General features: G+C 38.4%; 3 protein-coding genes across 3 annotated transcripts; 1 reads left to right on the top strand and 2 right to left on the bottom strand.

Annotated features, from left to right (window-relative positions):
* Positions 1–367: 367 nt before the first annotated feature.
* LOC149004268 (putative serine/threonine-protein kinase PBL23) lies at positions 368–3637 on the bottom strand. The gene is made up of 5 exons (XM_089168106.1): positions 3376–3637; positions 2680–2858; positions 2395–2584; positions 1690–2078; positions 368–694 (listed from the first exon to the last, which is right to left on the bottom strand). The coding sequence occupies exons 1-5, from the start codon at positions 3509–3511 to the stop codon at positions 449–451; spliced, it is 1140 nt and encodes a 379-aa protein (XP_089024232.1). The 5' UTR covers positions 3512–3637; the 3' UTR covers positions 368–448.
* A 590-nt stretch (positions 3638–4227) lies between these two features.
* Positions 4228–14570, top strand: CLS (cardiolipin synthase). The gene is made up of 8 exons (XM_089168449.1): positions 4228–4843; positions 5519–5585; positions 5690–5764; positions 5898–5949; positions 6035–6120; positions 6259–6333; positions 13497–13591; positions 13677–14570. The coding sequence occupies exons 1-8, from the start codon at positions 4293–4295 to the stop codon at positions 13786–13788; spliced, it is 1113 nt and encodes a 370-aa protein (XP_089024575.1). The 5' UTR covers positions 4228–4292; the 3' UTR covers positions 13789–14570.
* Positions 14571–18320: 3750 nt separating this feature from the next.
* LOC149004266 (uncharacterized) lies at positions 18321–21151 on the bottom strand. Its single transcript, XM_089168607.1, has one exon. It carries the CDS (start codon positions 20652–20654, stop codon positions 18570–18572), a length of 2085 nt encoding a protein of 694 aa, XP_089024733.1. The 5' UTR covers positions 20655–21151; the 3' UTR covers positions 18321–18569.
* Positions 21152–23349: the final 2198 nt, after the last annotated feature.

Below are 23349 nucleotides of genomic sequence, written 5' to 3'. Positions count from 1 at the left end.
TTATTGAACAAAAGTAAGTGAGGAGTTTTACCAAAAAAAAAAAAAAAAAAGTAAGTGAGGAGTAGCTCAAAACACCACAAGAGGACATGAGTTTATTCTCTTCAGAACCTACAAACCCAGATAAAAATTAAAACAGGTTTTGAGCGATTGTACCATAATAAATAACATCATCATGGTTCTATAAAGCCAAATGGCACCGAAGCATATCTACATCAACTGTTGCTCCATTAGTTTTCAACTATGAGCTCCAATACTAGATATCTTACTCTATACTGAACTCATATATGGAGAGGTATCAACATCTTCCTCTCCCACAGGTTACGGGCTTTGGTTGATGCTATTGCTCAACTGCAATTCCATTTGCTACACAACAAAGCCACACTCCATAGACTCTACTTACACTTTCTTCTCCTGTATCCACATTACAATGGGATCTAGCATATGAAACTTAGTTTATTTCAATAGAAGATGAGTTCAGAGTATCGCTACTGCCTTCATCTCTGTTCATTGGAATAAAAAGATACTCAAGAGCAGTTACAACATCACACATAAGAGGGCGAAAGCCAGCTTCCTCCTGCAGGCACATTGCTGCAATTGCAATAGCTTGGTATAGAGCCTTTAAGGGGTACTTTCCTTCAAGCAGTGGATCAGCTATTTGTATAAATTGTTTCCTATCTCTAAATAATGGTTGTGCCTGCAAAAAGATATCAGATTTGATATTAAGCGGTGATCTGGAAGATAGATTAAAAAAACTGAACCATTAAATACATAATGCCTAAGGATATTTGTAGGATAATTGAATGGGAAACCTATTAGATGGCTTCTGCAAAACATATCGACTGCAAGCAAAAAATATCATAGCATTATAGTACATTTGATATAACAAATTTATGCCAAGGGCCAGAAGAGAAAAAAGGGTATATCTACCCCATATTCAAAAGGCAAAGCATGGGAATGGCTATATCTTGAACCATGATATGGTAGTGGCACTCTCAGATACATGGATCATAGCTAAAAACTGTATCATTTGCAGTATGAAGTATATAATAGGAGATGAACAGCCACCCTCTGTATATATCCACCAATTGTAGCAACATGCTAGGTGTAAACTGCATTAAGAATCTATGACCATAATGAAAGCTTGTATATTCTCTGTCTGCTCTTTTCTGTTTCTCGGGTAGGGCCCTGAGGAAGTATGATGAATTTCTATGAAGCAAGGGACCTTGGATCACTAATGACAATTAAGACAATGCTCACCACACAGATATGTTTTTATGTGTATCTAATGCAGGCCGGGTGTAGGGATACGTGGGCAGGGTAGATAAAGATCCATGTAGCCGACCCCATTTAGTTGGGAATTTGGGACAGGGCTTCTTGTTGTTGTGGTGGTGTATGTAATGCAGTTATAAGAAAACTTAGTTTCACAGCAATAAAAACAATGTACCGATATTTGGGAATCTAAAACAATTCCGTCCAGCAATTACACAAGACAATGGTTGTGACAGTCTATAAAGAGAAATGAATAAACATCATATGGAATCAATGTATATAAAATTCTTTAAGGCAATAGGTTTATTTGATAGATTGAATAAGGAGTTCCTAGACATGTTATGCTCATCTATCACTGTTGGCAATGGTGCTTTAGAAGAGACTATTATGGTTGATAATGGATTAATTGTTCAGACATACCCATGCAACAAGACTCTGGTCAGCTTTAGGTCTTGCATAGTCAAGAGCTCTTCTCCCCGTGATCATCTCCAGAAACACGACTCCAAAACTGTACACGTCTGATTTAGTTGTCAGCTGACCTGTCATTGCATATTCAGGTGCACAATAGCCATAGGTTCCCATTACTCTTGTAGAAACATGGCTTCTATCATCAGTCGGACCAAGCCTGGCAAGTCCAAAATCAGAGAGTCTTGGATTGAAATCCTCGTCTAACAGTATGTTGGATGCTTTGAAGTCCCGATAAATCACTGGGGGTTTGACTGTATGCAAGTATTCAAGACCTTTGGCTGCACCTGAAGCAATTTTTATCCTAGTATTCCAATCCAAGGGTTTCTGATTTGGAACTAAATCTGCAAAACCAGAATTACTTCATAATCTGCTCAGAACTTGCACCAAGAAAGGAGAAATGTCAACATGCCTTTTGAGCTAAAGAATGACCAACCAAGTACATGGCACATGGGAATGCATGATGTGGATGCACATAAATTGTGCATTAGATGGTTAGGGTGGAACTAAGTCACTATTTTCCTTGGTTAGGGTGATCTCCAAGTGAGATAATTTAAGGGGAAAGCAAAATGTCTACAATATGAAACTGGTGACTGTCATACAGTAGAAAGTTGCAAAGGATATCCTCATCTTGTTGAAAATTATATACTAAAAACATACCGAAAAGATGATCTTCTAGAGATCCCAGTTCCATATATTCATACACTAAAATCCTTTGATCTCCCTCTGCACAATAGCCAATAAGATTCATAAGGTTTGGGTGATGAAGAAGACCCAGCATCAAAACTTCCACAAGGAATTCTCTGGTTCCTTGCATTCCATTCCGATCAAGTTTCTTAACAGCCACAACCTGAGCAAGTTAGCATTAGTTCAGTGAATCCAGAAAATTGCTCTTGATTTTGATGCTTGGCAGAAATGAAAAGGAGAAATAGAGAGAGGGAGTACTTGGTTTGTGCTCTGAATCAGTCCCTTATACACTCTCCCAAAGCCACCTTCTCCCAGTAGACATGAAGCTGCGAAGTTTCTAGTTGCAGCTGCTAACTCCCGAAAAGTGAAGGTTTGAGCATTGATATTCCCTTTTCCCATTTTAATTAGCTCTTGAGCTATCTTTGCCCTAATGCTATCTGTACAGAAATATTACTCATAATCACTATTAATGCATAAGGTGTCATAAAAAAACAAATATGGGAAAGCAGTAAGCCAAGCAAAAAAGTTCAACTTCTGGGCCATGTGTACAAAACCTCTCAAAGCTTGGATATTAATGTCTTACCTAAATTTCAACTGGTGGCCTTGAAACTCACCTAAGAAGCGAGAAAAATTGGTCGACAACCTCAAGAACTACTAAAATCGTAATTTGGTTTCATTGCAATTTTGTCTTAGGAGTGAATTAAAGAATGGAGCCAGTCTGATACCACTAGTTAGGTGGTCTAGAATTTTGGCCTACTCGATCTAAACATCAAACAATATGAATACTGCTGCTCTAAAGATTTAAACAAGAAAAACTATTCCATTGGGATGGTAAAAGGAAATCGATCTTTCAGATACAACAGAAAAGAAGAATCCAATTTTCAATTCAAATAAAAATACATCAACTTAATAAAGAGATTGATATCCAAACAAATGTCCGGAAAAAAGTCCTACCTGACTTGAAGGACAACTTTCTGATAAATGATGATAACGCAAACCCATCTTTGAATTTTTCCCTTCGCTTCTTCGATGGGCGCCATTTGAATTGAGAAGAACAGCAAGGAACACAACTAATTTCAAATCGCCCCATTGGTCCTCCACTAACCCTATTTATATAAACTGAAAGTTCTTTCTTTCATGTACCTCCACAGAGCAATCTTCATGAGAAACAAAAACCCAGCAAAGAAAGACAAATATACGTCAAACAATAAATCAAGACTGCAATTTGGGTCGGAGTCACCAAGATACCAGAAAACTTTAGCTCCAGAGCCGAGAAAAAGCTAAAGTTTTCTGGTTTCTGACGAGAACTAAGCCGTAACAAATCCTTTTGGTCAAATCTCCCAAACCCCTCTCCCCAATTCCCAATGATTCGGGAAAATGGTTTGACAGATTATTCTTAGCCAAATTTGGTTATCGCTCTTGCTTACGTAGTGAGGGAGAAGGAAGATGGACAAGCAAGAGCTCCGGAAGAAAAAGGGCAAAAAAAAACTGACGCGGACGCCAAGTCAAATTTCAATTACGCTTTTCTTGGCCGTTTAAATGGATTAACAGATTTTCAAACTTCCCGCTCTCTTACTTGACAATCTAATTGAAAGATTCGAATCGCATGGTTCGTAAGTGAATACAATCTCTAGTCCTCCGTGATAAAAAGATTCCGATCCGATAGGTACCGATTTGATTGGATCGGGCCAAGAACGATCTTGATCCGACGGATACTCTTTTACGTGGATCCGGGTTTCCAGAACCCGTCTTGACTCATTTACACGTGGCATTGCTACTGCCCTCTGCAAGTCTCTTACCGTGATGACTAAAACCATCGCTAAACCTAATGCTACGTCCGTTTCCGATTTCGTCGGCTTAGAAAAAATGAAATGTTAATGGCGTTCTTCAGGTCACCAAAACCCTTCTTCAGACATAAAGAATCTCGGTATTTTCTTAGTATTTGTGCTTCTTCTACTCCATTTCCTTCTCCATCTGCTCCTCTATCTTCGATCTTCTCTTGCTCTCCTTCTTCGCCATCTTTTGCTGCATCGGTGCATCCATTTTCTTTCGCCTTTCGTCTCAATTCATCCCACTCGAGGTTTCTTTCACCGTTCTCCAAATGGATTCCTTGTCCGGGACCTCTGTTTCTGTCTTCTCCTCCGTGGAAGCTTTTGCAATCTGCTACTCCTTTATATCTCCATGGGAAAATCGTCACAAAAGCGGAATCTTTGAATCTTCTTAAGAGGAGAAGTTTTCCGATAAAACTAGGGTTTGATCCAATCGCATCCGTACCGAGATTCGTAAATGAATTTGATCAGAAGTTGTTGTTCAAGGGACATGATATTATCAGTGGTGTTCATGGCAGTTCTGTTGAGAATTTTGTTAATTTGCCGAATTTGATTTCGTTGAGTCGATTAGCTTCTGGTCCCTTGCTTGGATGGTATGCTCTCTCTCTCTCACTCTGTGCACACTTGTTTCAGTTTGTATGTTCCTGTTTGGGGAAAGAAAAGAAAAGAGTATAACTTGCAGCAGACAAGCTTATCTTCCTCTGAATGTCGTTCTTCATTAATTTTGCTTTCCAGTTGTGATTAGTCTTCCGTACCTACTCCCCCCCCCCCGGGTTTTTTTTTTTCTTCTTCTATAGATATTTCTGCGTACCCCTGCACCCCTGCTGAGCAGCATGCAAGATGATTGTATCATGGTTTAAAAACACTTTGATTTGCAGTTGAACATGCTGTAATTTTAGCTAACCAGACAAGTTGTAATCTTTTCCAACTGAAAACGTCATGACAGTTATGATAGTTTGCTGAATCTGGGATTAGCTATAGATGTTTGATCATGTATGCAGCGTATAATATGTATTTCAATATTTGAACATCAATTACATTTTGAAAAGATAAAGATATGGAACATAATTATCATCTAGGAAAAGGAATAAATAAATGCTGATGTATGCTTTTAAAATTTTGCTTTCTATGAACAACTCCCAGGGTTTTCAAAATTCTTGGAACTGTATACAATCTCTACACATGCAAATAACTTAATAAGCAATTTTTGCTTGATGCGGATTTACTTCCCCTGTAGTGGAAATGTTATTAGCTAGTTTCTGATGCAGGATGATCTTAAATGATTGGTATCTTTCTGGATTCGTGGGGTTGGCGATATCTGGAGCAACTGACTGGGTAGAAACTCCTCTTGTTCTTCACACAAGCATACATGACATTGTCCCCATACTTGGAATTTTGACATTTCTTATCTTTTTATCTTTTTATTTATTTATTTATAGCTAGATGGCTACGTGGCTAGGAAGATGGGCATTAATTCAGTGGTTGGATCATATCTCGATCCCCTTGCTGACAAGGTAACATCTTAAACTCCTTGTTTTTCAAGTTGGTGACATTGACCCTTCTATGTAACAACAGGTTTTGCTGCTTTTGCTTTTGAATTCCACTACTAACTCATGTTGCCGTAATTCATGCATCCTGCTTGTGCAGGTTCTTATTGGATGTGTTGCTTTAGCTATGGTGGAGAAAGATCTTCTCCACCGTAAGTATTATTGATTTTTTCTTTTGTTTACCCCTATGCTAGGTAACTTGAGATCAATCTGACATAGTTTTCTTTTGTTATAAAGCTGCACTTGTAGGACTTGTTGTACTTCGAGATGTTGGACTTGTCAGTGGTGCAATTTATAAAAGAGCTAGTAACTTGGGTTGGGAGGTAGACTAATCTTAATTACAATAAAATTATCTTTTCCTCTTCTTTTTCGGCTTTTAATCGGTCATGTAAAGACCTGATTTTAACTGAAATACTGAAAATTTACTGACGTATCAAATCCTTTGCTATTTCTTGTATCAGTGGAGAAGTTGGTCCGATTTCATCAACCTTGATGGGACCCACAGAGAGAAAGTAGAACCCCTCTTCCTCAGCAAGGTAAGCTTCCTTCTATCTAGCCTTCTCTCTGATTAGTGCCTCACCATTCAGCACAGTGTAAATTTTGAGAGTGCCTTTTGATGTCCATTCTGTGTGTTTGCCTTTGTTTGATGCAAAATATAAACTATTTAACATTTCAGTTTCTTCGATGAATTTTCTGGTGGAAGATTTCTGTGCGATATTAATTAAATTATTAAAAGGTTAGACATTAAGTTGAAGAAAGTATTATCCTTGTCACAAACTTATAGAATCTCACGTAACATGACCCCCATAAATTGTTATCATTTCCATTATAGTTGAAACCTAAATAAATTTGCAGTTAAAACATCACATTTATTATATTTATAAAGTATTGGGAAGAAGCAAGGTTACCTTGATCAAACTTAGTGGTTAACGTTTTCACATGATTAGGAGCCCGATTTTGAAAAAGACATGCTACATCGAGGAGATAAGGAAGAACTAGAAACAGAGGCTTGTGAGGGAGTGGGAGAGAGCATCCTGGCAAACCATAGAACTAACTTAATTAGGTAATTCATTTATTTACAAAAGAAAAAGCAAACTCCACATCTCCTTGCTGAACTTTGCCATATATTTTGACAAATGGAGCAAGCTTCACCAATTTATATGTGGCATTGTTCTTGCTTGCTAGGGATGTAAATGGATGGTCGAAAATCCAAATTTGATTCGTATTCGTGTCCATTTAAGAGCATCCAACTTTTTTTTTATTATTTGGGTTCGAATTTGGATGATCCAACTAGTAATCGGATTCGAATTCGGATATGCCAATTTTAAGTCGAATATTATCAGATTTTGATTAGATATTTGACGGATACTATTCGTATCTAATTAAAGTTTAATTTTGGGGAATACATCATTATCCCTTCATTAATATTCATAAATAGTAACTAATTACATTAAACTACTAATGCATCATTATATTAATTGGACCCAACACTCAAGAATGAAATGAAGAGTCCAAAACGCGAAGTCTCTTTAGACCTCACGTTTTATGAGTCTATGACTCTTCATCTCTTTCTAGTCTCTACTTCTGGTAGGAGGAGATGAAGAGACTAGAAGTAGAAAGAGATGAAGAGTCATAGACTCATAAAACGTGAAGTCTCTTTAGACTTCACATTTTGGACTTTTCATCTCATTCTTGAGTGTTGGACCCAATTAATAATAGTGTATTGGTAGTTTAATGTAATTAGTTGCTATTAGTGAATATTAATGAAGGGATAATGATGTATTCCCTAAAATTAAACTTTAACCGGATATGGATATCGGGTATGGATAGTATTAGTCAAATATCTAATTGAATTGGATAAAATCTTACTTAAAATTGGTATATCCAAATTTGAATCCGATTATTAATCGGATCATCTTAATCCGATCCCAAAAAATTGAATCGAGTTCGGATGCTCTTAAATGAATACGAATCGAATTCAGATTTTCAACCATCCATTTACATGCCTACTAGTCTCTTCATCTCCTCATAGTAGACCATTTTTTCAAGTGTTCTATCAATCTGCACCTTCGGAAGAATTTGAACTTTGAATCTCCTTACTATAAGGTACGTATACTGCTGCACCTGAGTTCAAATTATTATTTTCCTTCAAACATGGCACCCACATGCATAATTATAAGTTACCCACAGTTAAACTCTGCTAATAAATGGTTAGTAAAATTACTTAAATGCACTTACCCTTGTTTAAGTCATTTAAAATTAAAATTTTAAATCACACAAATGTCCTCTAGGAAGGGAAATGACAATAATGCCTCCACTTTAATACCCTCCCATACCCAACTAGGTGAAGGGAATCCCTTCACTCGTCTTCTACCTAAACCTCGCCGGAAACTGACCACCACCACCGCCGCCAGAACCACCCCACCCCCTCTCCCCCCGCCTGCGAACAACTACCCCTATCCATGAAGCCGTTTCAACCCCTAAAACCAGGACAAAAGATGTTGAAGATAACAGAGAAACTAGAGCCTATTGAAGATAAATCAATCACAGAAATTGCAGATACGAAGATAAAGTTGTCTCCGAAATCAAAATTGGAATCCCAATGGAGTAGGAATCATCACAAGTGCTTGATTTGGAAACATGTACAGTGAGACCAAAAAAGGGTTTTTTTTTTAAACAAAGACAAAGGAATTCGATTTTGTTTTCAATTTTGCTGATAGAGAAATTTAACTTTAAGTTGAAGAATTTTGAGAAAGAAATGTTGGAATTGCAAGAATTCTAGTAGGTTTGATTAATTGGAAGTGAAGTGTACGGGAAGAGAAGAGATTAGGGTTGGAACCTAAGATGCGAGGGGAACAACGTCTTTTAGAAACCCACACACAAAAACCAAATCATATATAGAAAATCCCCTTTTGAGTTCTAGTTTTGCTTCAACAATTCAACAGAGTAATTAGAAGACAAGCAAAGGAAAATATAAAAAGGAAAGAGAAGATAGAAGTAACTAAATTCGTAGGAGGAATAGTCATCTACGACCAAAGTCATTCCTCGCCTTCTTGCTTCTCTCTGCAACTATGATTAAATCAAAATCATGAAGACCACCCATGAGTTCCCAAGCATTGATTACCGAAACAAGAGACGCACTTTCTTGGGTTTTTTATTCTAGCATTTGGGTCTTTCTTTAGATGATATCTTGATTATTATTTGTGCAGTTGATGAGATTTTTGCATGTATTTTGATTTTGAAAACAATTAATCAAATCCATGATTCAAAACGGTTTGCCATGCCATGGCAATCGGAGATTCTGCTTGCTTGGTTCAATCAGTTTCTCAACTTCGGCAAGAATTGCCCTAACATATAGAGAGGGTTTAATATATGATGGAGGAGGGCAATTGGTTGCCAGAAGGGGAAGGGCGTGGGGTGGGTGGTTTGCGGCGGTGGCGGTAGAAGATGGGTTAAGGGATTCCTTTCACCCAGTTGTGTATGGGAGGGTATTAAACTAGGGGCATTATTGTCACCTCTCTACCTAGAGGGAATTTAGGTTACTTGAAATTCAAATATAAATGACCTAAACAAGTGTAAGGGTATTTAAGTAATTTTACTAACCATTTAGCAGCAGATAATTGTTGGTAACTTGTAATTACGCATGTCGGTGCCATGTAATTTGGAGATAATAGGTGGTCACTAGTTTCACCCCAAAAATAGTGGGTGCGTGTAATTTTCTCTAATCTAAATAATTGTTGTGGAGCGACTATGTATTTGTACCTATACATTAGATTGCAATACAATAGAGAAGGAAGCAAAATTAAACTTGTATGAGTACAAAAAATCGACACAGATTCTTGGGTAACATAGTTAATCTTGAATTCTTTCTTAATGCGGATCTATTATAGTTGTTCCTTAACGTGATCAACAATATCCTCACCAATATGAGGAGTTGGGAAGATTTTTATTTATTCATAAATAGATAAAGCTTTTGGAAGTAGTGGTTATTTATTTGAAACAGTGGTGGAGATCTTCTACTTGTCAATTTAGAAGTCTTTTTTTTTTTTTTTAATTTATTTGTGAAGTGATAAACAATTCTATTGCTTCAAGGGCTCCTATTTGTACTATTTTTGTTTCATCATTAACTTGTTAATTTTGATTCATTTTTTCCATATCTTTTTGTCGATTAAGAAAAACATTTTTTCTATTTGGATATTTGTTACTCTATCGGATATCAAATATTCTAACTTCATTCGGATATTTTTATCCATCTGATTACTTTGAATTCGGATCAGATTATTATCCGAAAATCCCATTAACTAAAATTTATACATCCAACGGATATCAGATTTGAATTGGGACAATGTGTTTAATAATAGAATTTGGATATTACCATATCCAAGCCGAATTTGATCCGTTTACATCCCTATTGCTTGCTTTACCTTTCTCACTTTTCACCTCAGATCTGCAACTACAATTTAACATCTCTTCTGCTAAGATATCTTTTCGTGTTCTTTAGCCTCCTACTTTTCATTTACTTCATCTAGATCTTCTCATCTTCATCAAGCTCTCCAAAAAGATATCACATCCATTGGCACCCTTGTACTCTAGAAGCCACATTTTCTCCCATGTCCCAAGAATGAATTGGCGCAATTTCAAAGAATGTTCCTTTGATTGCTTTCTCTATTTCCTGTAGTTTAATTTCAAGATTAAAGATTCCAGATCTGTGGTTAGCATTAACTTTGGTCAAGATCACTTGATCAAAGGTAATCTCGTTGAAGTTGACTGAAAAGGACCAAAATAGGCAAAAACAGTGAAAGCTCTGAAACATAATTTGATGAAGTAAAATACTTTGTTGTAGATTTTTTTGGCCAGGTCAAGACAGATTTAATAACTAAGATTAATGCCACAAATTGTCATGTACACCTTACACAGGGAGGCCACAAGTTCAACTCTTCTTGGTGCTACAGTTATCTGAGTCTTGGAAAGTATGCCAGCTTGCAATTTTTGCCAAAGAACTGTGGTTTTGGTTATCTTTTGCCCTATGTGTATCTTCTCAGCTCAGCCTACCTAACCTGTTTGTGCATTCCTTAATTAACAAATGGAATGCTATTGCATTTGGCCTGTGTTGAGTTGTTGTCAGATTGGTTATGTTATCATATAACATGATGGTGGAATCCCTGTATCATAGATAATTATTGATATGTTCAAGCAGTGAAATTGTTAACAGTGTTTCTATTTACTTGAAGGAGAGGAGGAAAAAAAAAAAGAAGCATTTCTGCTTAGCATCATTTTTTTAGTGGGTTCAGTGTACTGCTAGGGTTCTTGGACTGCTGTTGCTGCAATTTTTTTCCTTCTGTTACTGAATTTGGTGGTCTCTGTGTTTGATTTTGAATCTATCAAAACCTTCCCTGGAATCGTTGCTACAATCAACCCAAGGAGGAGATACTGGTTCTGCCTCTGTCTGCCACTGCTATGCTTCTAATGTTTCCTGGTTCAAAGCATTAGTTGGTGGGTACTGCTGCTGCTCTAGATATCGATTAGCTCGTGTCGGTTGCACCTGTTATGCAATCTATAGGTTAAGGTTTCTCTTCGTAGTGTCTGTTATGATATGCTGCTACTGGATTCCATACCTTAAGAGAAGTCTTGAGAAAAGATATGCACAGCTTAGGTCTTGTATCTAGTATGACGTCAACAGAGCTGATTGGAAGGCACAAATACATGTAGCTAACCCCATTAAGTTGGGACAAGGCTTCTTGTTGTTGTGTCCGTGTGGTTACTGCCAGTCTTCTGCTTTGATTTATTGGTTTTCACCTAATGTTGGAGGTAGGGGATAAGTTCGATGGCCTTCCTTTATTTGTATTTTGTTAAGTAAAAGTCCCCCTGCAACACCAGTCATATCTAGCATCCCATGTCATAATGAGTTATTTCTTTATTTTCCATCTTTACCCCTCTGGTTCCATCTAATCACCCCATGCCCCAACTTTTAATTTTCTTTCAAGTCTATCTATGATCAATAATTAATTGCTTTCCACATGCTTAGCTCCTTATCTTACCCGGTAACCTTTGAAGAAATTTGGAGTGTTGAAATATGGCCACTGATTCTTATGTCTGAGCCACTTTTTAATCGGGTGCACCCGTTAGCAGTCTGAACCCGCTCTTGAACCCATATGCTTGGGTGGTCCCAATAAGAGTGGCTAATGATTGGGTTTCAAACTGGGTTCAAATGGATTATTTGGTGGACCATTGCATTAATTTGGGATCCCAGATTTGATGATGGGAAATTATTTATTGGGATCTTACTTGGATGGAGATGATCTATATATGTAGACCTTGTTGCAAAGCTACTCTTGATTATTGGATTTTTGTGATGCTCATCCTTTGAGATACTAAATATTGGTTGTCATTTTTTGTCCACGTGTAAATGCTGCACAAGAAGGGAGGGTAAAGGTTATTACTCTCTTATTTGCTGAAGTCATCAGCTCAAGATTTTTTTTATCTGAAGGATACTACTATTTACTTTTTCATGTCCTCAGCAACTTTTTTTTCTGTGAAAAGTCAGTATTAAGCAACAAATTCATTTCTATTTGGTTCATAGCAATCTAGTGTTGTCTGGTCTGAAGTTTCCTGGACTACCCATTGGTCTACAATTACCTATCTTGTCTATCTGGTCTGGAATAACCCATACTGCCTATTTTGTTTTGGTCTACAATAACCTAATGATGTCTGGTCCTATTTATTATTGAATCGTCCAGAGGTAGTATTCTAGAATCTAGATTGTTTGGGTGTTGATTGATTTTCATTATCTCTTTAGTTGTTTCCTACTTTCCTTATTAGAGTACTTGATTTCTAGTTTAGGCTATTGATCTACTTTCCTAGTTTGACGAGGAAACCTATATGAACTTGATGCATATGTAATGATATGGAGGGGGAACTACAACTGGCAGCTGTTAGTTTCCTCTCTCTTCTCTTGATTGAGGTTACTGGTTTTTATTCTGATATTATCACAGTCTGATACCCCCAAATATTATATGGTTGGCCGAGGCATCAGCTCCAGCTTGAACCTGCCCAATTGACTGATAACATACTGCTAAAATGATAGATGAAATTCGAGTCAAGAGTAAGTAGTAGTCCAACGGCTTACTAGAATATCCCACATTGTAACTGCCACTTAGGAATCCAATCTCCTGCATGGGTAATTCAAAAGTCTCAGATCTACCTTTCCCAGATTGAATTTTATACAGGGAGAAAATAAGGTTAAAAATGGTTAAAAATATCAATTGAAGAGCTGTAAAAGGGGAAAAATCCAACATAAATGGGCATTACAGTTGACTTTGACCACCAGAAAGTTACTGGGTTTACCGTTTTAATACTGTTTCAAATACCTGTCATCTGTCACATGGCCCAAATTTGGTGGGTCATCGTGCCAAGCTTGGCATGACAGTCACCACCATTCTGGCCCGAAAACATTATTCATTATTTGTTTATTGTCCTTTTTGGTGGTTCTCCTTGAACCTGCCTGGTTATAAATGGGAGGGCCTTGGGCATGCCTATGGGGGAGCCTACATTAATTCCTAGTGGCCAAGGCATATACAAATGTTCCTGTTGACTAGGTACATCAACCTCTGGTTTGGGTCGACTTGGCCAATAACCATGGTAGTCAGCAAGCAATGCAAGTTTTTGCTTAGTTTCTCATCAAAATGTGTTTTTCTGATAGGTAAATACAGTTTTCCAACTGGCCTTGGTAGCTGCTGCTCTTCTTCAGCCAGAATTTGGCACCGAAGCAACCCAGTCATATATTGTATACCTGAGGTAATTCCATCTCCATGTTCATCTTACTATGCTATTAACATGTCTCAACAAGAAATAACTGCCATTACTATTAAATGTTGAACAGCTGGTTGGTAGGTTCGACAACAGTTGCATCAACAGTGGCGTATGGAGTAAAACACTTGCGAACTGGGTCACTATTAGCTGGTAGGGGATCCTCCTTGAGCAAGTCGCATTAAGTATTGACCCTAACAAAGAAACCAGTGCAGTTGAAATGCTACTATTTGAGGTTCAAGGAACCTCTTGTGTGGGGAATTTTGGATTTTCGCATTTCTATGCTACTGACAAATACTCAACAGAGGGGGTGAGAGATGCAAGTATGCGAACTTCCTACAGAAAGCTGCAAGCGCAATGACTTATTGGGTGGTTTGTAATCCCTGTGTTTTGTGAATGGACCAAGGGAAGAAAGCTGTGCTCAAGAGAGAGCTGTAACTTGAATCTAATAAATAAGGAAGTTAGGGGTAGAGATTTTTCTTCTCTGAAATTCAGAGCTGTGTCTTGTAAAAAATTTAAGTCAAGTTCATGGCAGTTTGCGAGTTCCTTTTCTTACCATATGAATTTTTTCTTCCATGTAATCCAAAGTGAAACTGATCTATTGCTATCCTACATACTTAAATTACTTAAGCTGAATCTGTAGTTGGAATTGTAGAGTTCTTGCAGGTCTCTCTACAATTTGCAGGCTGATGAAATCTTGCAAAACAGAGAAAGCCTGACATTATATTCCTTAATGGGGAAAATGATAAATAGGAGGAAGGTGTCGAAGATAGTGAGAGAGTTAAAAATGGAAAATAGCCTGATTGTTGACCCTGTAGGAAAGGCAGGGGACTTAGTGCTCATGGGGAAGGATCCAATCAAATTGAAGTAAAGGCAGCATCTATGAGATTTATTGATGGTTTTGTCACACTGTCTCCCTCTGAAAAATTCTTCCTTGCAGCAGTGTATGGAGATTCAAACCGCAAATTGAGTTAAAAAGTGTGGAAATCTCTGGCAGAAATTGGCTTACAGAGGATGGAACAGTGGGTGTGTTTTGGCGATTTTAATTCTATCTTAGCTTGGCATGAAAAAAGTGGTGGATTGTGTAAGGGCTCCACAGACACTAAAATTTTTCAAGAACTGACTCAAAATTGCAGTTTGGTGGATCTCGGAGTACATGGAGCCGGTTATACTTGGAGTAATAAGAGAGTTGGAAGAGCCAACATTTGATTGAGATTGGATCGAGCCTTTGCCTCAGTTGACTGGTTGACCCAATATCCAGAAACTATGGTATTTGTGGAGACTACTCTAGCCTCTGCAACCCTAACTATTGACACTGAAGGTACACCAAGCAAAGGACTCCGTCTTTTTTGTTTCGAGGCAATGTGGTTATCAAATCCAGGCTGTGGAGAGTTAATTAGAAGAGTATGGAAAAAAGATGATGGTTCTCCCCCTCAATCAATTCTGTTTAAGAAACTCTCATGGTGTGAGGATGACTTGAGAAGCTACGAACAAAGAACATTTTGGTAACCTCCAAAAACAGATCAAGAAATTGATGAAAGATCTAGCTGCTCTTCAAGGTCAATGAGTGACGGAAACAGCTCAAATCAAAGAAGGTTACTTGCAAAAGGAATTGGGTTCTTTATTGAAATGTGAAGAGACTTTTTGGAGCAAAAGTCAAGAGTATAGTGGTTATCTATGCTAGTACCTTGACTCAAAGACGGTGGAATTGGATTCTAAAGCTTAAGGATGAAAATGGGACGTGGTTTGGATCATAAGCTGATGTTTATGATATCTTCTCGTCCTATTATCATTCTTTGTTTACCTCAGAGAATGTAGTAGATGAGGACTTGGATTTAGTCCTAGAAAATATTCAATCATTAGTGTCACTAGAGAACAATGAATTTCTCATGGCAACCCCTACTTTGGAGGAAGTTAAATAAGCTTAATTTGCCATGGCACCTATGAAGAGCCCAGGTCTTGATGGCTTCCCACCTTGTTTTTTCAAACCTTTTGGGAATTAACATCTTTGGATTTGTATAATTTTGTATCAGATTTTCTTTCTACATGATTATTTCCCGAAGGTGCCAATGATACACTAATTTTGAAGAAGCATACTTGAGGGCAGGAAAGTTTTGAAGGTTGGTTTGATTTGGAAAATTTGGAAAGGAATATCCATTAAAGAATGGGAGGATCCATGGATCGCAACAATGAAAGGCTTCAAAGTGTGCTCATTAAAGGACCCACAATGTCTGATATCCTTGGTTGCAAATTTGATCAATGCAGAGGAGAGAGAAAATGGAAACGTGATTTAATGGATAGATGGTTCACTGAAGAGGAGGCTAAGGCTATTAAAAGAATTAAACTCTCTCTCTCTCTTCCTGCAAGAGGATCAGCTGGTGTGGGGTTGAAGTAAAAATGTATCCTTCTCAGTTAAGGATGCCTATAGACTGCAATGGAGTTTATGGGAGCAGGAGGAGTATCATGCTCCATTTTCCTCTAAAACACACTAATGGGAAGAAATGACCCCTGACCTTTGGGATATGGTATGGAAGTATAAATCATATCCCAAAATTAGATCTTTTTTATGGAGGTCTGCAATCAAGGTCTTGCCTCTTCAATAGATTTGAACAAGAAAGGAATTAAAGTGGAGAATTGATCAATCGAACTGCAACTCAATGGTGGACTGAATTAGATCTTGGAAGACCTTTGATAAGATGAACTCATCATGGTCAAAGAAAATGAAGAGCTTATGAGCCTTTACGATTTGGTCTCTATGGAAAGCACGCAATGAAGGAGTAGGAGGAGGGAAGGTTTTATTCCCTCTTCAGATTATTGAGGCAGCTATAGGGGCTTACCAAGAATTTTGGGAAGCGATCATGAATGCAGAGGTGAGGTCAATACAAGAACTAGAGATTGAAGAAGAGGAATCGCAAGTTGTTTGGAAACCACCGAGCCCTCCCTTTTTGGATTAAGAAGAGAACGTTCCTTTGCCTTTAAAGACAACCAATTAAAGCCATTACAACCTGTTACAGTTCCAATGGTTTTTGTGTTTGTGTGTATAATAATCTTCCTCGTAATTATTGTCTTCTTCATATTTTTGGGTAAATTACTGAGTCACCAACTGTCGGAGGTCATCCAAACAAAAGCGAGGATGAGATATGGGGAAAGGACAAATTTGAAAAGCAAGTTGCAGTTGCTTGAAATGATGATCCAATGATTTCAAGCATGAAATTCGAATTCTCCAAAGAAGATGAAAGTTTCTAAGATGTATGAGGGTGACAATGAGGGTGACAATAGAGTTTCATATTTAAAATACATTGTACATAAATGCTCATAGCTTGATACAGTCGAAGTAGATATGGATGCAACCTCTTAATATTCCTCAAACTTTATTTACTAGTAAGCATTTTGTTAATCTAGATTGAAGGAATTAAAAGAGTTGTGGGCAGAGCTAAAATATACTTAAGAGAAGTCGTGAAAAAGAATATGCATAGCTTACGCTTTATTTCTAGTATAATCTTAAATGGAACTAATTGGAAGGCAAAAATCTATGTGACTGACCCCATTTTGTTGTAATCACTTGCTAATCAAGTAGCAATGTCAGATTAAGAACAACTAGGCAACATTCAAACTTATCCATAGACATCACCAGAGTTACCAATAGAGTAATTCTTATAGCTAAAAATTAATGATATGGCAACTATGACAGCCAACTCACCAAAATGCAATGGTGATTTCACTAGGGATCCTTTAGGGTATTGGGATTGAGGATGATTGTCTCTACCCTATGAGATTGAGCACAATAACTAGTACATTCATTGCAAAAACGTCTTGTTAGATAAATTAATAATCATTATGGAAATCCCCATAGAAGGGGGAAAAGACAAGAGTGTACAAGGGGAAGAGAGTGGGGGAGCGAAACACCAAGCCTCAAGAGGAAAATTGAGAAGTAGAGCCTAGACCCCAAGAAACAACAAATTCAGATCATCTCCACCCAGGTGGGCTATCCTCCCATCCCCCCACCTTCACAGGCCTGTATGTGTACCATGGGTAAGCCATGCATGAGGGTGGGGGGGGGGGATGGGAGGATGGGCTGCTCGGATGGAAAGGATCTGGACTCAGCAACAACAATGAGCCTATTCTTTGAAGTGTCCAAAACAGGGGTGTGGAACTACTAAAGCATAGAGAAAACATTGATGCAAATGGCTTTCCTAATCATATCTAAGGACCCAAAATTGGAAGTCTATCTCCTTGGGTTATGCTACCACCACAAGTGATGGATAGTAGTAATATCAAAAACTAACGTACTTGGTCACAAATAGAAGAATTAAAGTAAGATCTCAGAACCCAAGACCAATCCCCAACAAAACCAAAAGAGCATATAAAGTCGTGTCAAATAGAGGCAAAAGCTTTCCACCAAAAAGAACGGGTAAAGGGGCGGGGAAAAAAACTGATGGTCAAAATCCTCTGAACGAGTCCAACAAAGGATACATCTAGCTAGGGCTAGCGGGGATATGATGGCAAATGAGAAAAGAGTATTTAGTTTATTTCTACCCAACGGCTTTCTAAATGCTTGAATGCAGAATTTATATATATACTACACATTTTTATCCATGAAAATCTATCACGCCCCACCCAAAAAAAATAATAACAATAACAATAATGAAATAATAATATCACCCGTCCAAACGGACCAAACCTACTCTAGCAGAGCGAAGTTCTAAAAACAGTTTAAACAAGGCACAACTTTAAATGCAGAAGCTTTCACCGATGGAACCATCTAAGTGAGGAAAAGCATATATTACAGATTCTACATCTAAAACTGAGACTTCAATGCAAGATGAATCACTGAAAGTCGAAACTAGTAACTCTAGGATCATTGTTCTGAAATTAAAGCTTCATCTGTACAATACGATTCGAAAAGTTTGGTTATGCAGAATCAAGCACATTTGAATTTTACATACATCTTAAGCAGAACATGGATTTAAACAGACAGCGATGGGCTCGGTTTTGTTTGAATACCCGCTTCTTTAGAACGCAATTTCTCTTTAAGCCCAGAAATCTCCCTCTCAAGCTCCCAAACCCGAGCTTCCAGTTCCATTGCCTTCCTTTTTATGCCTCCTACCTTGGGTCTATGACCGCCTTTATCTTTGATTGAGTTCTTCTCCGTGAGATCTATAAGGGCTCCTTCAGTTCCTGCCAAATCTCTCTTCCTTGGCGTAATTGAGGCAATAGCCGGGATGCTCACAATTGCAGACTCATTGAGATCTTTTAGAAGTTTAAACTTTTGCAGCACTGAATCTTCCTCTTTCTGGCTTGAATCTTCCAAGTGTAACTTGTTACATTTTGAAGAAAATCCAGGGGGAACAGGACCATAGGGGTCTTCATCCTTCACCTTCTCCAGTTGAAGGTTTTCATCAGTAGAATTTTCAAAGTTCCGCTTGTGATTATCAGAAGAAACCAATGTAAGAGCCAAACAATTGTTGCTTCTTGCCTTGTCTTTCATTGAACGTTTCCTTTTGGCTAATTTTCTTGTGTTTTCCTGAATTTGAACTTGAGTTAAAGCACACTTGATTGCTTCTCGACGAAGCAGCATAGACTGCTTCCACCATTCTGAGTATCTCTTCGTTACATCAGATTTGAAATGCCTAGGTGGGACAGAGAACATAGCAAATTTGAGAGGTTGGGAGCAATATCTTCTGGGAAAGCTAAGATGACCAGGGATGTCTTGATCAAATCCAAATTGCATGGCCACTCGATGCGGGAGATAATGTTCTTTACTATCAATCCCAACTAGCTGAGAAGCCCACAAGAAATGGGAAAAGCTCTGCAATTCGTCTTCCCCATCAGAACCTTGGGAAACCCACTTTTCTTTTTCGCTGTAGAAGGGAGGGAGACACCAGTTGCTCAGATTGGTCGTATAAGGACGCCATTGATAACTTTCAGGTGAACTCATAACCAACTTCACCAGCTCAATACTTATGTTGGTCCTCAGTTTGCTCCACAGAGCTGCTCTGGGTTCTCCAGGACGGAGAGAGTTGGGTTTCTCAGGTCTCAAGGTTGGAAACCTTTCCCAAGCCCAGAGCTGCATGAGTTGAAACGGAGCATAAACATTGAGATGGAAATCATCTTCGAGAAAATCCTTTTTCGGTCCAAGAAGGCTTTGAACACATTGTTCTTTAAGAAACCTAAGATCACGGTAGAGACTTGCAAGAACTGCTGGTCCAAGAGCAATGGGTGTGCCTTGAGCTAAGTGAACGGCAATGGGGAAAACATACCTCCCTGCAGCTCTCTCAGATGGTGTTGGAAAGACATACCTTAACAGCCACAAGGAAATGAAGGCTACATGCTCCAAATCGATTTGGGTCTCCGTGAAATGGTTAATCCATTCTGAATTTGAGGGGTTCCACCACTGATGTCTGTAGAACCCATCGTGTTCTTCTTCCATCTTCTTCTCCAACTTTTCTTGGTCTTTCGTTAATGGTTCTGTAATGGGTTTTCCAAGAAAAGAGAATCCACCCAGAATGAAGGTATCTTCAAGAGTTATTGTAGCTTCTCCCCATGGAAAGACAAATGAACTGGTCTGAGGGCACCATTTCTCCAACAATGCAAGAACCAAATCATGATCCTTCCGAACTCTGTAAGTTGAAGCCATGATCCCGTTATATATACCGGCCTTCACCCAAATGGGTCCGTACAAAGGCTGCAAACGATCGATCCAGTACTTCCATTTCTTCTGGGGACACCTCCATCCTTTAAACAGGATTTTTGGAGGCCATTTGCAGGGTTTGAAAGTGATGATTTCAGAAAGAAGAGGAACTGGAGGAATCTCAGCTGCTTGATTAACGTGATCAACAAATGGTTTGAGAAATCTACCTATTCTCAGTGTGGGTTTTCCCTCAACCAGCGACACCATCTCCTCTTCCCGTTCCACCGCGAAACTGGATTCCTCTTTTAGAAACTCATCTACTACTACCAAGGAGAGATGATGGGTTTTCCCTTCCACCATTGGCACTGCAAATGGAGCTTTACTCTGTTCAGGAACAGGACTATAGACAGATAATTCCATTTTTACTCTTCTCCCTCAAAAGCACTGAACTTTAGATAGGGAACTCCGCCATATTAAAATGGGTTAGGGTTTGCTTGCAAGAGAGAGAGTGAGAGAGATGAGAAAAAAGAATGGGCCTATGGAAATCCTCCGCTTGGGGAGAGGAGAGAAATGGTAGTGGTGGTGGTGATGGGAAGTGGGAATTGTGTTACATTGCTCACGCAACCCAGAGCAAAACTCGCATGGGGAGATGGGGCATGAGTCCGTATGATCCTGTTGGTGAAGCATTGAGGAGGTGTTCGCTTTGATGGGAGAAATACAAACTGGGTTCCTTCCTTTATTTTTTTTTTGTAAAACAACTGGGTTCCTTCCACCATTAACAAAAAGTACTTTAAACAATAAAAGGAAATCGCTTTGACTGAGCCTTGAGGAAGCCAATTTCTCAGGCATCTTTCTGACCCAGTTCACCCACCTGGCCTATTCCGTGCAAAATCTGTTCTTACAATTTACAACCCTTATAATCCTAAATCTTCATCAATTTTCTCTGAAGCTTTTCGTTTATCCCAAGAGCCCAAGCTAATCTTCCTTTTTCCTGCTACTGTGCTTCATAAAAACAGTGATGCTGGGTGAATTGATGTATCTGATTTCGGATCGGTCATTATGTATTGATATCGGATTAGATAACCAGAACCGGTCCGTTTATCTAATCATTCCGGTTGGATTCGGATTAGATGAGTAGTTGGCTTTTGTGCATCTCGATGTCTAGTTTCCTTTTGTCTGTTTTTTTTTTTTTTTTTTTTTTTGAAAAGTGATTTAGCATTCAAGTATCGATGTCTTGGTTGATCCATTCGATCCTATATCGGTACAACTCGGCTGAGCCATCCGATACAATTTCCCTGAATCGTGATACGAAATTTTAGAAACAAAATGTTCTTGAACAGGAACCTATCTTGGTACGATCTTCATCAAATCTGACAATAGAGCCACCATGCTTGAATCAACTAGAAATTAGCCTGCAAAAATGCAGGCCGATCACATGGAGGAATCACTGTCGATGCCCAATCATAGAACTCTTGTTGCAGGGTCTAAGTTTTGAGAATTTAATGAAGTAGGAAAAGAGCTTGAGCTCAGAGAAGAAACAACTTCATTAATGCATAGGAAGGAGGTATTTATATCTCATTATGACCAAGAAGGCAGGTATTTATACCTCTTCGGCATTAATGGTAGAAGCCCGTGCTATGCGATCAGGCCTACTATATGCTTTGGCCAAAGGCGTGGACTATGTGCATGTGGAATCATATGCTTTGGACCTAATTCTATCCATTCATCAAAGAAGACGCTCTTTGGCCCAAGACATTGAGCCAATTGTTGATGATATTTGTCATCTTGGTGGTTGTTTTTTGGATTGTAAGTTTTTTCATATTTCTAGGAGATGCAACCATATTGCTGACCAACTAGCTAGGAGGCCCCAGTCAATTACAATTACGACTGAATGGCCTATATCTGATCATTGGATTCAGGCGCTTTGTTCTCTTGTTTCCTTGGCTTAGCCGTTATAAATACGACTTCATTACCAAAAAAAAAAAAAAGGAATATTTAGATTTTTTTTTTTTTTTGGAGTTGGGAGAGGGTCAAAAGGAATATTTAGGATTAACCATTGGAAGAAAAAGCAACAAAGCTAAACAAGGTAAATTTTGTAGTGGTTCTATGAAGTGAACTTTTTCTTTTTTAATGATGGTGAATCTGCAAAGAATGCTTCTTTTCTTACATCCAAGAATATCTGTTCTTCTGAGTTGAATCCATCCATATGAATTCACTTGAATCCAACTTGCATTCACGGTAGAATCTGTGGATTTGAATTCAATCCCAGAAAGATAGAACCAATGAATGAGGGGGGAGAGATATATTTGGTAGTGTTGGGCTACTTGTTGCACAGTGGTGCCAAGTTCTTGGGGTCAGTAAGGCTATATGGTATGGATTAGATGTCCTGCTGCCAACATTTGCGCCCATATGATAAATGGTTATTTCCCAGGACTAACCAGCAAAGTGAAACTTATCATATTTGAACAACCCTAATCCATGATAACCCCTTCCCCCACCCAGAGCACACACACACACAGAGAAACAAGAAGCTAATATTGCTAATAAACAAGTGGTTAATCTCTTAGGTATAAATCATGGATTATGTTAAGTTCATACAATCATAAATCTGAAAGAGAAGTAACAAATGCACTCAAAGAAGTATCATTTTCAAAGTTCAATGGCTTGTCAATAGATACCAACAACATATCAACTACCATCTTATATAGAAGGAAGACCACAGCTGCAGTTCCATTAGAAAGCTGGTCAGTTTGCATCAACAACACGGGGAACTTCTGCTTATGCTAACGCAACATCACATGTGAATTGCTTCCATGGCATGACTCCATGGAAAAGCCTAATAGTTTCTCCAGTCCTGACCTACTTGCCATCTCCCATGGCTTCAACAGTTAATTCTGGGATAGCATATCTTACTGCATCAAACCCTGCTTAAGGAGCACCTTCCCTCAAAGCCCAGGGGTTCACAGGTAACAATAAACTAGATCCCCAGAATGGATAGATACCCAAGTTTTACCAGCTATTTCCAAAACTGAAACTGAATGAAGTGTTACCAGCAAAGTTCAAAATTCAATTCTAAAATTTAACACATTCACAACTTCTTTTTTTGGTAGACACA

This window comes from Hakea prostrata, chromosome 9 (genome assembly GCF_041222555.1).
Source record: "Hakea prostrata isolate BN-2017 chromosome 9, UWA_Hpros_2, whole genome shotgun sequence".
In the NCBI taxonomy this organism is placed as follows: Eukaryota; Viridiplantae; Streptophyta; class Magnoliopsida; order Proteales; family Proteaceae; genus Hakea; species Hakea prostrata.
The sequence above is the reverse complement of the archived record's forward strand: the minus strand, read 5'-3'. Positions and strand labels throughout refer to the sequence as shown.